Here is a 12,903-nt window from a genome sequence, read left to right on the forward strand (position 1 = left end):
GATCTGACCTCAGCCTGAGTGATGGACCGACTCTTGCATGAAATCCTCCCTCTGCCGGTGAATCTCTGGAACTGCTGCCAGAATAAACTCACCAGAAACAACCATTTACTGATGTACATTTCAGACTACAGCTTTATCTAATATCTCTCTGATATCTCTCGTAAAAACCTACACTGCAGTCTAAATGCGTATAATGTATCCATGGATAAAATAAATAAATTGCATTTCTTGATATTTGACACAGTAGCAAGTGCAGCAAAACTGATTTAGTTCAGATTGGATGTTAACTGCTGACATCATAGTTTATAATTGTCTACAGAGATTTACGAAGAACTACAATCTGGCCAAATCACGCCTTCTTCTTTGGATAACGTTGTCAGACTCTTGTTCCACCAGACTAACGCGGAAGTTGTAATGTGTAACCCTCTTGGATTTGTTCTTGGAAAAAACGACCCAGCTTGTACAAGAAGGGGGGGTTGAACATTTGGGAAACATTTTTTTCTTGGACTGCTGACGCGTCCACCGGCTCTGCTGTGCTGGAGGACCGTGGCAGCTTCCACCATGTTACTTCACTTTCTAGTTTTAGGGGCCTTGGTTTTCCAGGCTGAATGTTACTTTTCGGAGGAAATGTATCCGGAGGAGTCGAAGATGCAGCTTCCTACGGTGGTTTTCGCTATCATAGCCCGAAACAGTGCTCACTCCCTGCCCTACTACCTCGGAGCTCTGGAGAGACTCAACTACCCCAAAGATCGCATCTCTGTGTGGTGGGTTTTCCTGCATGAACACTGTGGACTGCACACACTGCCAGGCTGTTTGTAGAGGGCTCTCCCTTTTATCCGACTATAGCAGCCGTTCAAAAGGTCAATGGCATTTAAATGAGTTTGTGAAAGCGGCAGCGTCCCACCCCTCCCCTGTTCCCTCTGTGCCTTTCAGTCCAGGCTGCCTTTCACTCACTGTGGGCCTGTGTATTGCATGACATTTTGAGTTTGTTCAACTTCTGACTGATATGTTTTCATAGCAATCATTTTAATAAAAAATATGCCTAAAACTAATGATTAAAACCCACAAACTGAACTGTCCTCTAAGGGTTTTAGTAGTATATGCCTCTATATGCCTCACTACTTAAGTGTAGTTATGTGTCATTGTGACTCTGATCTCATTTAAACTCCATTCTGCTTGGAAATGTCAAGTTTGATTTGGTGAACCTGGATCTAAGAAGAAAGAGTAACTGTTACTAGATTGTCTAACACTATAAAATAGATATGTGATACTCATATACCATCTATAGCGAATAATGATGTAGTAACATTAAATATGTGATATGTATTTGGATAATGGTATTGTAGGTGGTGTGTTCACAGCAGTGTGTGTACACAGGGTATTGAATCATATAATAATCCAGTATTGCAATAGAGAAGTTCTGCTAATTTATTTACATTTTGGCCCAAATTTGGCCCAAAATGTCCTACTATACCTAGTAAGTACCAGGTGTGGTGACCATTTTCTCCTTTAAAGAAAGCTTTCTCAGAAATTGTTGAAACTGTATGAAGGAAGAGATCTAAAGCATTTTTGATAGAAATATTCAATAACTGTCGGCTGCTCCACCGAATCAAATGTGCTTAAAAATGTACAAGAAAAAGAAAACTGCTCCTCAACTACAGAGATGAGACTAGTAATTATTTGTACGTCTTAAAGATTTGTTGGAATTAATTTTCCCTTCGTTAAACTAGCATTTGAAAACATATCAGTTCTTCAGTCAGCAATGTGCATTTGTCTCTTACAACCTGCCTTCTCTGTGCTCTTCAGGGCAGCCACGGATCACAATGCAGATAACACCACAGCCATACTGAAAGAGTGGCTTACTGTTATGCAGAAATTCTACCATTATGTTGAGTGGAGACCAATGGACCAGCCAACGTAAGTGAAAATATATGACGGTATTGAACTTTATTTACCGTAGACAGCGGCGGACTTTACCATTAGGCAAAGGTCGGTGATTGCCTTGGGCCCTGAACTACCACGGACCCCATTAACACCTATTAAACTTATGGTTAAGCTTGTTTCTTACTTTTCAACTAATAATCATGTCATTCTAAAAATCCATATGCTAAAATGCATGGACGTATTAAGACCAAATTCCATCAGCAACCCCCCTACTAGCGAAGTAGCATGCCTTTGTTTGCCTTGGGCCCCCAAAATGCTAAATCCGCCACTGACCGTAGATCTGAGCAAATCTCATCCAGGACACTTCAATCTGTCTTTCTGTCTGATGCACCGTGAGAAAGTTTAATAACTCACCTTTTATAGCCTCTGAGTCTGTAGTGCATCTATTAGTCATAGTGGATCTACTGTGTTGCCTAAAGATAACACTTATTTTTACTTTGCATAATAAGGAATATTGCAGCACGCCTCTGCTTGTCCATACACCTTAGCTGTGTGGACATCTGTCTGAGCTGAAGAGGCCATCAGTGGAAAGTATTTGTGCATGTCCATTATACAGTCTGATTGATAATCTGCTAACAGTTACTGAACTCTATAAACTGGATCATTCTGGATGTATTTTAAGCCGTGTGTAGACATATACTGTGTGATAACAATTGTTAGGAATCATTTAGCCGAATTAAATAAGTTGTAAATTATGAGATGTGAGGAAAAAGTACAACTATATACTATAATGTCCTTATTATTTCTCTCTGTCTTAGGTCCTATGCAGGAGAGTTGGGTCCTAAGCATTGGCCCAACACCAGATATGAGTATGTGATGAAGCTGAAGCAGGCAGCACTCAACTTCGCCAGGAAACGCTGGGCCGATTACATCCTGGTACATAATAAGATAATCTTTCTTGTGACAGAAGTGTAAGATTCATATCAGCTCCCTCATTCCCTTGGTTTATCTGATGAGATGTGTTCCCTTTTTGCTATTTCATCCAAGAAAAGGTTTTGGCAGCGCTTGTTCCAGAAACATGACACTATAATCCCTCTCCTGTTTTTCCCTCTTTTCATTGTCTCTCCTTTGTGTCTCTGTTTCAGTACGCTGACACAGACAATATCCTCACCAACCCAGAAACCCTCAACCTGATGATAGCAGAGAACAAGTCAGCTATCGCTCCCATGCTCGACTCTCAGGGAGCATACTCCAACTACTGGTGCGGTATCACTCCACAGGTGAGTGTGAATAGTGATCAATCACCCACTGGAAGGGAACACATGAGAAAACCTGAAGGAAAAGTCAGTCATAAGTTTTGAGTTGGACACATGGGCAAAATACAAAAGTACTAGAAAATTACCTCTTTATATCAAGATTCCTGCAGCACATGGATATCTGATCCTTGCACCCACCTGTAAATATTTGTTTTAAAGTAAACATGCTTTTTAAAATATTTCCATATGTTCACACTCTTCCTGTATATCCTCATCCATCTCTCTCTCAGGGATATTATCGCCGAACAGCAGAGTATTTCCCCACGCGTCACCGTCACAGACTGGGCTGCTTCGCTGTGCCAATGATCCACTCCACCATGCTGCTGGATTTAAGGAAGGAAGGCATGAAGAAACTGGCCTTCTTCCCTCCTCACAAGGACTACTCGTGGCCCTATGACGACATCATCGTGTTTGCCTTTTCCTGCCGAGCTGCAGGTTGGTTAGTGCTGGTTTGTGGTTGTGTTTTTGTAATCTTATCCCCCTAAAGACGAGGAGGAAACGAAAAATAATGTATGTACAAACACACTTACTTTACTGTAGATAAATGTCCTTGAGAGGGAAAACCTGATGTTACTGAAAATGAATATCTCATTCATTCATTTATGGATAATTCATTTTTGCTGCTACTCAGAGGTACAGATGTACCTGTGTAACAAGGAGCGCTACGGCTACCTGAACGTCCCAGCCAAACCTCACCACACCTTGGAAGATGATCGCCTCAACTTCGTCCATGTCCAGCTTGAGTCCATAAGTAAGAACAGATTAATACAAATTAACAAATACGGACAGAGAAATAATTAAAAAAAACTGATACACAGACAAAATGAATGATGAATATGAAAAGCAAAAAAAAACAACAACATTCATTTAATAATTCTTGTCTGACTGTATCAACCAGGTCTGTGCAAGTTCTTCATGTTGTGTTGGTTCAGCTTTGTTTTATTAAATGATGTCCTTCTAACTTGTGTTCCCTCTTTGTCAAACAGTCGATGGTCCTCCTATGCACCCCTCACGATACGTCCATGTGTTCCCCAAACAGAGAGATCTAATGGGCTTTGATGAGGTAAAAGACACCCTGCTGTTTTTCTTCTGGTAGGGGAGTAGCTAGGTTTTCAGAAACACAATCATTTCTGATATATTAAAATACTGTTTACATTGCGTATAGATGTATTTTTGCCAACATAGTAGTCTCAGCATCTGTGAAAAAACATTGTACCTACCATTGTCTTGCCTTGTCTTCACATCCGCTTTTAATTCAAATTTTAAACTCACACAATGGACCTATGAAATACTCCTGTTTACAGAAGTCAAAGATGGGAGTTAATGATATACAGTTCAGTTATGACATGCTCCGATATGCTTCCTTTCCATCCTCAGATATATCTGATTAATCTGCGACGACGTCCTGACCGTAGAGACCGGATGTTGTTCTCTCTGAATGAGCTGGAGATTGACGTCAAGGTGGTGGACGCTGTGGATGGAAAGTGAGTACACTCTCAGGGAAAACTGAAGATAGCGAGATCCCTCAACTTGCAAAGTGTGTTTTGAGTGTGTCTATGAGAAAGAGAGAAAAATCAATACTGACAGAGATTGTAGATTGGAGAATGGTTGGTGAGAAGGAAAGAAAATCCCTTACAGAAATGTACTGATACATCAGCTCGCGGTTTGGTTTAATTCATGGCAGTGGGTTCCCAGTTAGTATCCTATTACTGTATTTAATGTATATTCTGAATGAGAGTAATTGGAAAATGTCCTCTTTATTATGGTCATTTAATTTAGATGTGCAAGGTTAAAAGTTTTTAATCTGTGGTTGTCCTCCTTAATCTGAGGTTCCAACTCATTGACATGGCCTTATTTCCCACTTTTTTTATTTCACCATACTCTTTACGATTTTTTTCGTTCAGCTTATGGTCCATTTCTAATGTGGATGGAAAGTGAAGAAGAGAAAAATCTGAATGAAGGCATTTGACTGAAAAAAAATCATTCAAAAACATTTTGAAGGTAGGAAAATGTGCATTGAGGTTGTCTGTAGAAATAATTTAACGTGTGTGTGTTTGTGTGTGTGTGTGTGTGTGTGTGTGCGTGCGTGCGTGCGTGTGTAGTGCACTGAACAGCAGTGACATTAAACTCCTGGGTGTGGACCTGTTGCCAGGCTACTATGACCCGTTCTCTGGACGCACCCTGACCAAAGGAGAGGTGGGCTGCTTCCTCAGCCACTACTTTATCTGGAAGGAGGTGAGAAGACACACACATAAGACATGCAAGTCTTGATTGGAATGACTGACAGTGGTTTGCAGAGAACAATACAGGTTATGTTATTAAGTGATAATGATGGAATTCTGCTCTAGGTTTGGGGTTTGATTGGAATAATTGTTTCTCTGGGCCAAGTATCAAATCTGTTTATCAATACAAAACCTTTCAAATCATTTTTTTTATTGCATTCACGGCAATTGATAACATTTTAAGTATAAATAAATAAAAAATACATTTTGAAGACTAAAATTCAAAGAATTAAACTCAAATGTTGCCATATAGATTTGCTATGTAGCTAAATAACTACTTGCATGTTTTGTAATTTGTTCGTTGATATAAAAAAAGGAGATAAAAGATTTGATTTTAAAAGTTTCAAGTTGGGTCTCACCAATGTCCCATCTTTTGTTTCTCCATCAATTTAGTTTTAATAACAAAATCCTGAATGTTTTTTTCTTCTATATTGCATAACCATCTCTTGGTCATTCTGAAACAGATGTTTTCCCCTTTTCTCCTCAGATGGTGGACTTGCAGATGGACAAGGCGCTGCTGTTTGAAGACGACGTCCGTTTCCAGGCCAACTTCAAACGACGAGTCCTCAGACTGATGGAGGAGGTGGAGCAGGTGGAGCTCGACTGGGACATCATGTAAGCTGGACCAATTTATTCACACAGTTCTTGTTCAGGCAGGGATGAGTAAGGTAAGGTTAAGTCAATACAGTAGCCTTAAAAGTATTTTGTGTGTGCGTGTGTAGAGGAATGGGGTCAGAAGTCAGGAATGCATTGCACATCACTTCTTTGAGTGTCAGTGTTTCTACAGGACATTGAAACACATGTTTGTAATTGAAATCATACTAAAATGATAAGACAAAATGTGACACACAATGAGAGCATTTTGAAAGTATCTATCAGCAGGAAGATTGAAAATGTACCAGCTTGTTTTTGTTTGTATTGTGGTTTCCATGACTTCCTGAAAATGGTTACACACATGCAGAGCAAATGCTGCAAAAAAGATAATACTATTTCCAACACACTTGGCAACAAACAACAGCCACATCGCAGCAGATTTCAGGACTCAGATGTTTTGGTTTATTCGTCTTTACAATGGTTTTTGTTCTTCTTCGTCCTCTTTTTTTTCTCATTATGGCTTACCATTGCTGCAGATACTTTGGCAGGAAGCAGGTGAATCCTGTAAAGGAGGAGGCGGTGGAGAACGTTCACAACTTGGTAATGGCCGACTACTCGTACTGGACTCTGTCCTACGCCATCTCCCTGCAGGGTGCCCAAAAACTGCTCAACGCTGAGCCACTGTCCAAGATGCTTCCTGTCGATGAATTCCTCCCCATCATGTATGACAAACATCCCAAGTACGTATGACGACAGCACTAAATCCACCGGCAGAAATTGTACTTTTTCATGGACACCTTATACAGTGTTTCCTCTATGTTGATTTTGTAGTGGCGGCCCACCATGGCAACATTTTTGCCACCACGGTATCAGAAATAGGGCTGTACAAAAAACTGTAGTCGCGGTTGCCTTTTAAATTATCCTGCCGACATAATGCACCCCCGGTTGGCTGCTGCTCACATTGCAATTTAACAACAAGTAGAACTATTCAGAGGTTATTGGGCCCGTCCAGTTTAACTCCACATACTGTCGTGTTGATGTAGTTTATTGTCAAAACGTTCGCTTTCTTCCGAATCGACTATTAAACGAACAGCTCCACCAAAAACATCACTGTGGTGGCGTTGTTCGGACAGACCTGCCCCCACTGCTAAAAATAATCCTAAAGGAAACACTGTTATACTTTTCTAGATGAAAATTTCGGTTGAAATTATGTAGTTGTTTTGTATCATCATTTTCACATTCAGCGATGGTGAAACTTGTTTTTAGCACTCTGCAACCTCCTTCTGCTGCCAGACCTATACATCTAAAACTGACCTCATAATTGCTAAAAACATGCTTTCCTATAGTCCTAAACTTGTATACACGCTATATATTTAGCATAGTTGATTGTGGTTTACTTCTATGAGTTTCTTTGAAGGAGAGCAGAAAGAAGGTCGGGTTTGGCCATAATCTCTATTTTTGTCAGTTTAATATGTAGTGCTTGTCGAGCTGAATTAGAACCCCACATTTCAAAGTAGGTCTTAAATTGTTTGGAACATTTTTCTCTTTATGATGTGCAGGTTTCATGGCAGCACCTCTCTCCCGAAATGATTGTCTGGATTTTGAGCAATGTGGTTGCCAGATAGACTTGAACAGGGAAAGGGTGATTCAGATGCGTTTGTGGCAGACTTGTGCTGAGCTTTTGTAAAATTAACATTTCTTGTTATGTTGTTTTGCTCCAGACTGAAGTATCTCAGCATCTACTGAATGGAATGCTATGCAATTTTGATTGATGAACTTTGGTACCAACATTCATGTTCCCCTCAGAGCGAAGTTTGGTGACCCCTTAGTCTTTTCAATTCTTGTTAAGTTTGAATTAGTAAATGTTAGCATGCTAACACGCTAAAGTAAGATGGTGAGCATGGTAAACATAATACCTGCCAAACACTAGCATGTTAGCATTGTCATTTTAACATGTTAGCATTCCAACATTAGCATTTTTCTCAAAGCCCCACTGCTGGCCTGGCTGTAGAGTTTACTTTATTTTATTTGTTTTGGCTTCACATGTGGTCCAACCATGGTTGTCTCAAAACGACCACAACATTTAGGTCCTCCCACCAGTCCAAAAACATCCACTGCTTTTCTTTCTTATCCACCACTAACTCCTCCTTCATCCCATAACCCCCTTAAAGATATAGTGCGTAGTTTCTGCTGCCCCATGAGGAATTCTAAGTAATGACAACAAAACTGTTGGCGCGTCCACATGACACAAGCCTTACGTGATCGCGCACTTGTCCCCACTCCTCCTCCACATAGTTGCTATAACCAAGGAGGACACGGAGGATTAAAAAAACATGACGGACTCTTCAGAAGCGGTAATTATCTTCACTCGAGCTTCTGCGCGGGAAAGTCACCGGACGACATAATCTTCTGAACATAGCCATACTGACACACACGCACACAAACACGTTATATTATTTCCACAGACAATCTCAATGCACATTTTCCTACCTTCAAAATGTTGTGCACATGTATACTATACAAAAAATTATTTGGATTTTTTTCAGTCGAAAATGCCTTCATTCAGATTTTTCTCATAACGTAATTAGAAATGGACCATAAGCTGAATGAAAAAATGGTGAAATAAAAAAGGCAGGAAATAAGGCCATGTCAATCAGTTGGAACCTCAGATAAAGGAGGACGAACACAGATTAAAGTGCCCATATTATGAAAAAATCACTTTTTCTGGGATTTGGGGTGTTATGTTGTGTCTCTGGTGCTTCCACACACATACAAACTTTGATAAAAATCCATCCATGCTGTTTAGAGTGAGATACAGTTTCTGAATGTGTCCTGCCTTCAGTCTCTGGGTGAGCTGTTCAAAATCGGCACGGCTTGTGACGTCACAAGCCGAAACGAGCAGGCTAACCGCAACCATTAGCTCGTAGCGTTAGCATGCTAACGCTAATGCTAACGCTAGCATGCTAACGCTAGCATGCTACCTCGTTCTCAGTAGCAAAGCACTGCTACAACACACACAAGTTCACCATAATCTACAAAAGAACTACTTCCATGTGCGCCCTCATTTAGAAGTCTCCCAGGTAATCCTGCCTTGTAACTGACCGAAGTTGTAGAAACAGCCTTTCTTTTACTGTCTATGGAGCTAGCTAGCTGACATGATCTACATCTGAGTTACTGGGCATGTGCAGTGCAATCAAAGATAGTACAGAAGAAGAAGAAGAAAAGAGGTCTCACTCTGTAGCTAAAACAGAGACCAGCTGAAAAGAGGATCCGCAGCAGTGAGAGAGAGTGGTGCAGTACAACAACAATATGGTGTTTTTTGAAAATTAAACCATGTAAACCTATTCTGGTACAACATTAAAATACAATTATGAACCTGAAAATGAGCATAATATGGCTGCTTTAAAAACTTTTAACCTTGCACATTTAAATTAAATGGCCATAATAAAGAGGACATTTTCCAATTACTCTCATTCAGAATATACATATATAAAATATAAACTTCACCTCAAGACCTTTACCTGTTTGTTATTTATTTATTGGCTGCATCTATATATATAACCCTGAACCAATTTATATCCCTAATCTCCCTGACATTAGCCCTAACCAAACAAATGGGGCGCTGACTGTAAGAGATGAAATGCACCTTGGGCTGAAGGGCCTGCAAACCAGAAGGCTTGGCAGTGTCTCTGTGCTCCATCATGTGTGGAAAACTGGCTTATAGCCAACCCACTTTCTCTATTCTCTCTCTCACCTCTGTGATTCTAATTCGATATGCTTGACTAGTCTAAGAATGCACAACGACCGTACACCACACACCACACACTGGTCCTGCTGTTGCCCTTCATGCTAAGAGTAACTGTCTTTAAAAATCAGCCTCTGTGTCCATCTCTTGTCAAATCAGAAAATATCACTGATACTGATCACCACTGAATTGTAGGGGGACAAAATCTGTGATGCAGTTTTCCATACGTTATTAGGAGTTAAATATGTGTTAAAGTCTGAAATTAATCAAATCTCCATCACTGTTCTCTCTCTGCAGTGAAGACTACAAGTCCCATTTCCCCAACAGAAACTTACAAGCCTACAGTACACGCCCCCTTTTGGTCCAGCCCTGTCACTACGCCGGTGATCCCCAGTGGGTGAGCGACACGGAGACGTCGACTCTGTGGGACGATGACGCTGTGCGCACCGATTGGAGGGGTTCCCACAAGACCCTGAAAGGGGCTGCACCGGCACGCAACATGCTGTCAGCCTCCTACAGGGATGAACTTTAGTGCAAAGCAGACGTAGCTGTAGAGAGAGACCTGCAGGTCAAAAGGCCATGAGGTCAGAGAAACAGATGCTGAGAAGTGAATGTTTCCCAGACTTTATTTCATTCCACTCTGTGTCCACACTGACATGCACAGTGTCATTCAAACAGGACTTTTTTCAAAGCATGTCAGCAAGTGTATGGCACAAGATAACTTTTTCCAGAGGGAAACAATATAGCGGACAGTGTTAATTTTTTGTTTGTAAAGACATGTAAAACAATTGGTGTTTTTTAGACTTTTATTTTACATTTATTCAGACATTTTTTATTATGAGTTTATACTGTTTGTATGTCAACAGCATTTTTGTTTGAATGTATGCTTGTGATGGTTGGCGTGCTTTTGATGATTGCATGTTTATAATGCTAATTACACAGCTTTTAAAAGACGGCTTTACAAGAACTTTTATCCGTTAATCTGTTGAGCACTGACTGAGGCTCCAGTAGCTGCACTGTTCACAACTCCTTACAAGTCTGGACAAAAGTCTGCTGTTATTACTATTATTTCTCTCCCCCCCCCCCCCTTGTTGTTATATCTGTCTATCCATTTCTCCATTTGTGCATGTCTTCCATCGGTACTGTTATACAGAGATACATTTGTATTTAACACAAAGCTACACTGACCCTAATTAATGTTTCCATTGGTTTCATTGCCGGTTTTAAAGCTGATGTACCTCATGGTTTCTAGGGACAGTATAAGACTGTTTCAGTGGTGCCAGATTATATTCAGGAAATATTCTGTTAGTGAAACTAACACATTGAATGTCGAATTTAAACAATTTTAGCTTCTTCTTTTTAAATATTAAGTTATTGATAGATAAACTGAAATAGCATTGACTCATTAGACTACCTTTTCCTCTATGGCTGTGTTTTAATACTTTTTACATTTCACATTTTGCTACAAAAATTGGATTTCAAGGTCAGAGTTTGTATAACATTTATTTAGCACTCCTAATTCTACCACCACCAGAACATCTTTTCCACTTTGACTTTTTAATTGTATGTTTTTGGAAGTATTTAACAGTATTTGTATAGACTTATAAATAATATATGTATTGTTCTTAAAGTTATAGTGTACTTTCTGTTTCCCCCATGAGGAATTCTAAGTAATGACAAAAAAACACTGTTGGCACATCCACATGATGCAAGCCTTCGGTGATCGCACACCACCCCCACCCCTCCTCCACGCAGTTGCTAGTAGCACAACAATATTAGGTTGAGTAAATGAAATAGCAATAATTCCTACTCCTAATATGTTACAAAACCCATTACTAACCTGTTCAAGAGCAGTAAGGCAACATCCGTGTCTGACCTCGGCCCCTTTTCAGCGCTCTCCAAACAGGAAAAGCCACACCAATGATTATCCGTGTTTGTCTTCGCCGTCGGTCACTTTCTTTTCGGGGATTTTAGTCCTGCTGAACGTGTAGGTCTTTTCTCAGCAGTACAATCATTGAATGAAACATTACGTGGGTGCTTCTTCAGGTGTATGTGGTTTCAGGCTATTCAAAGTGACAGTATACAATTGTATATTCTCAGCACTATAATACTGTCATGGACACATTTCATATATGGTGACTACTTGTGTCAAAATCCTTTACAATAAACAAGTCATTTTGGGAAATATTTGCATAAAATCAATGCAGCATGTTGAGATGTTGGCAGTGTAGTCTAACTTTGGTTCACCTGATTTTTCAGCATTCATCCAGTTACTTTTTGGAAGGGAACCAGCTACTTTCCTGTGCTACATCTTGTGTTAAAAGATGAGTCCAGATGCGTAGCAGAAGTCTGTAAAAGCCATATTAAAACACAGCCTTTAATAGCCTTTCTGTAGCATCATTGGGATCCTTAATGTTTTGACAATTTGTCAACAAATGGTTGCAATGCAAGTAACTGATGTTGTAATTCTGATGTCCCTCATGGATTTAAATTACGATGAATAAGTTACTCTAAACTTATATTACATTCGTCGGTCTTCATAAGCATTTATGATGATCTGATTACATGTATTTGTTTTCTGTCTGTGATTAGGAGTGTTGCTTTTCCTTCGTATGTCCTAATATATTTGTCGAGTCTTCCTTGATGTGGTTGATGGTTGAGTTACAAGACATGATGTAAAGCAAGCAATCAAAGTGCAATGGCTTTTTTGCCAAAAGCCTCTCTCTCTCTCTCTCTGAGCAATACATTTGTATTCAGATGTTATAAAACATGATGTTAGGACAACTGTGTAGAAACTTCAAACGTTAATGAAAAATTTGTTTTTACACTTTCTTCCATTGTCTGATTGTGGTTTTGCATTTCTTTATTAGTTAATAAACCAAACGTTCTGTGGACAGAGAGGTAATGGAATTTAAAAAAAAGAATACTACCAGATGTTGCAATGACAAGAATCCACCACAAGAGGGTATAATACGATTTTACCAGGTATCCCTGGATTTCATGATTCCATATTTGCAACTGGAAGTTATAGTTTATAATTTTGTTGACTCAAAAAAAATGATAAATGGAAACAAAACAAGGG

At 39.8% G+C, this 12,903-nt stretch overlaps 1 protein-coding gene across 1 annotated transcript; it reads left to right on the forward strand.

The window, feature by feature from the left end:
* The first annotated feature begins 366 nt into the window (after window positions 1-366).
* cercam (cerebral endothelial cell adhesion molecule) lies at window positions 367-12,653 on the forward strand. The gene is made up of 12 exons (XM_031278063.2): window positions 367-764; window positions 1,807-1,917; window positions 2,703-2,820; window positions 3,030-3,164; window positions 3,431-3,635; window positions 3,832-3,951; window positions 4,187-4,263; window positions 4,578-4,684; window positions 5,303-5,435; window positions 5,970-6,097; window positions 6,613-6,816; window positions 10,119-12,653. The coding sequence occupies exons 1-12, from the start codon at window positions 562-564 to the stop codon at window positions 10,351-10,353; spliced, it is 1,776 nt and encodes a 591-aa protein (XP_031133923.2). The 5' UTR covers window positions 367-561; the 3' UTR covers window positions 10,354-12,653.
* Window positions 12,654-12,903: the final 250 nt, after the last annotated feature.

Source organism: Sander lucioperca, chromosome 1 (genome assembly GCF_008315115.2).
Source record: "Sander lucioperca isolate FBNREF2018 chromosome 1, SLUC_FBN_1.2, whole genome shotgun sequence".
Taxonomy (NCBI): Eukaryota; Metazoa; Chordata; class Actinopteri; order Perciformes; family Percidae; genus Sander; species Sander lucioperca.

Excerpts from the sequence above, each read along its gene's own strand:
- cercam (XM_031278063.2), top strand. The coding sequence starts at position 562 with ATGTTACTTCACTTTCTAGTTTTAGGGGCCTTGGTTTTCCAGGCTGAA. Across the intron at positions 765-1,806 it reads AAAGATCGCATCTCTGTGTG|GGCAGCCACGGATCACAATG; the intron begins GTGGGTTTTCCT and ends TGTGCTCTTCAG. Across the intron at positions 6,098-6,612 it reads GAGCTCGACTGGGACATCAT|ATACTTTGGCAGGAAGCAGG; the intron begins GTAAGCTGGACC and ends CCATTGCTGCAG.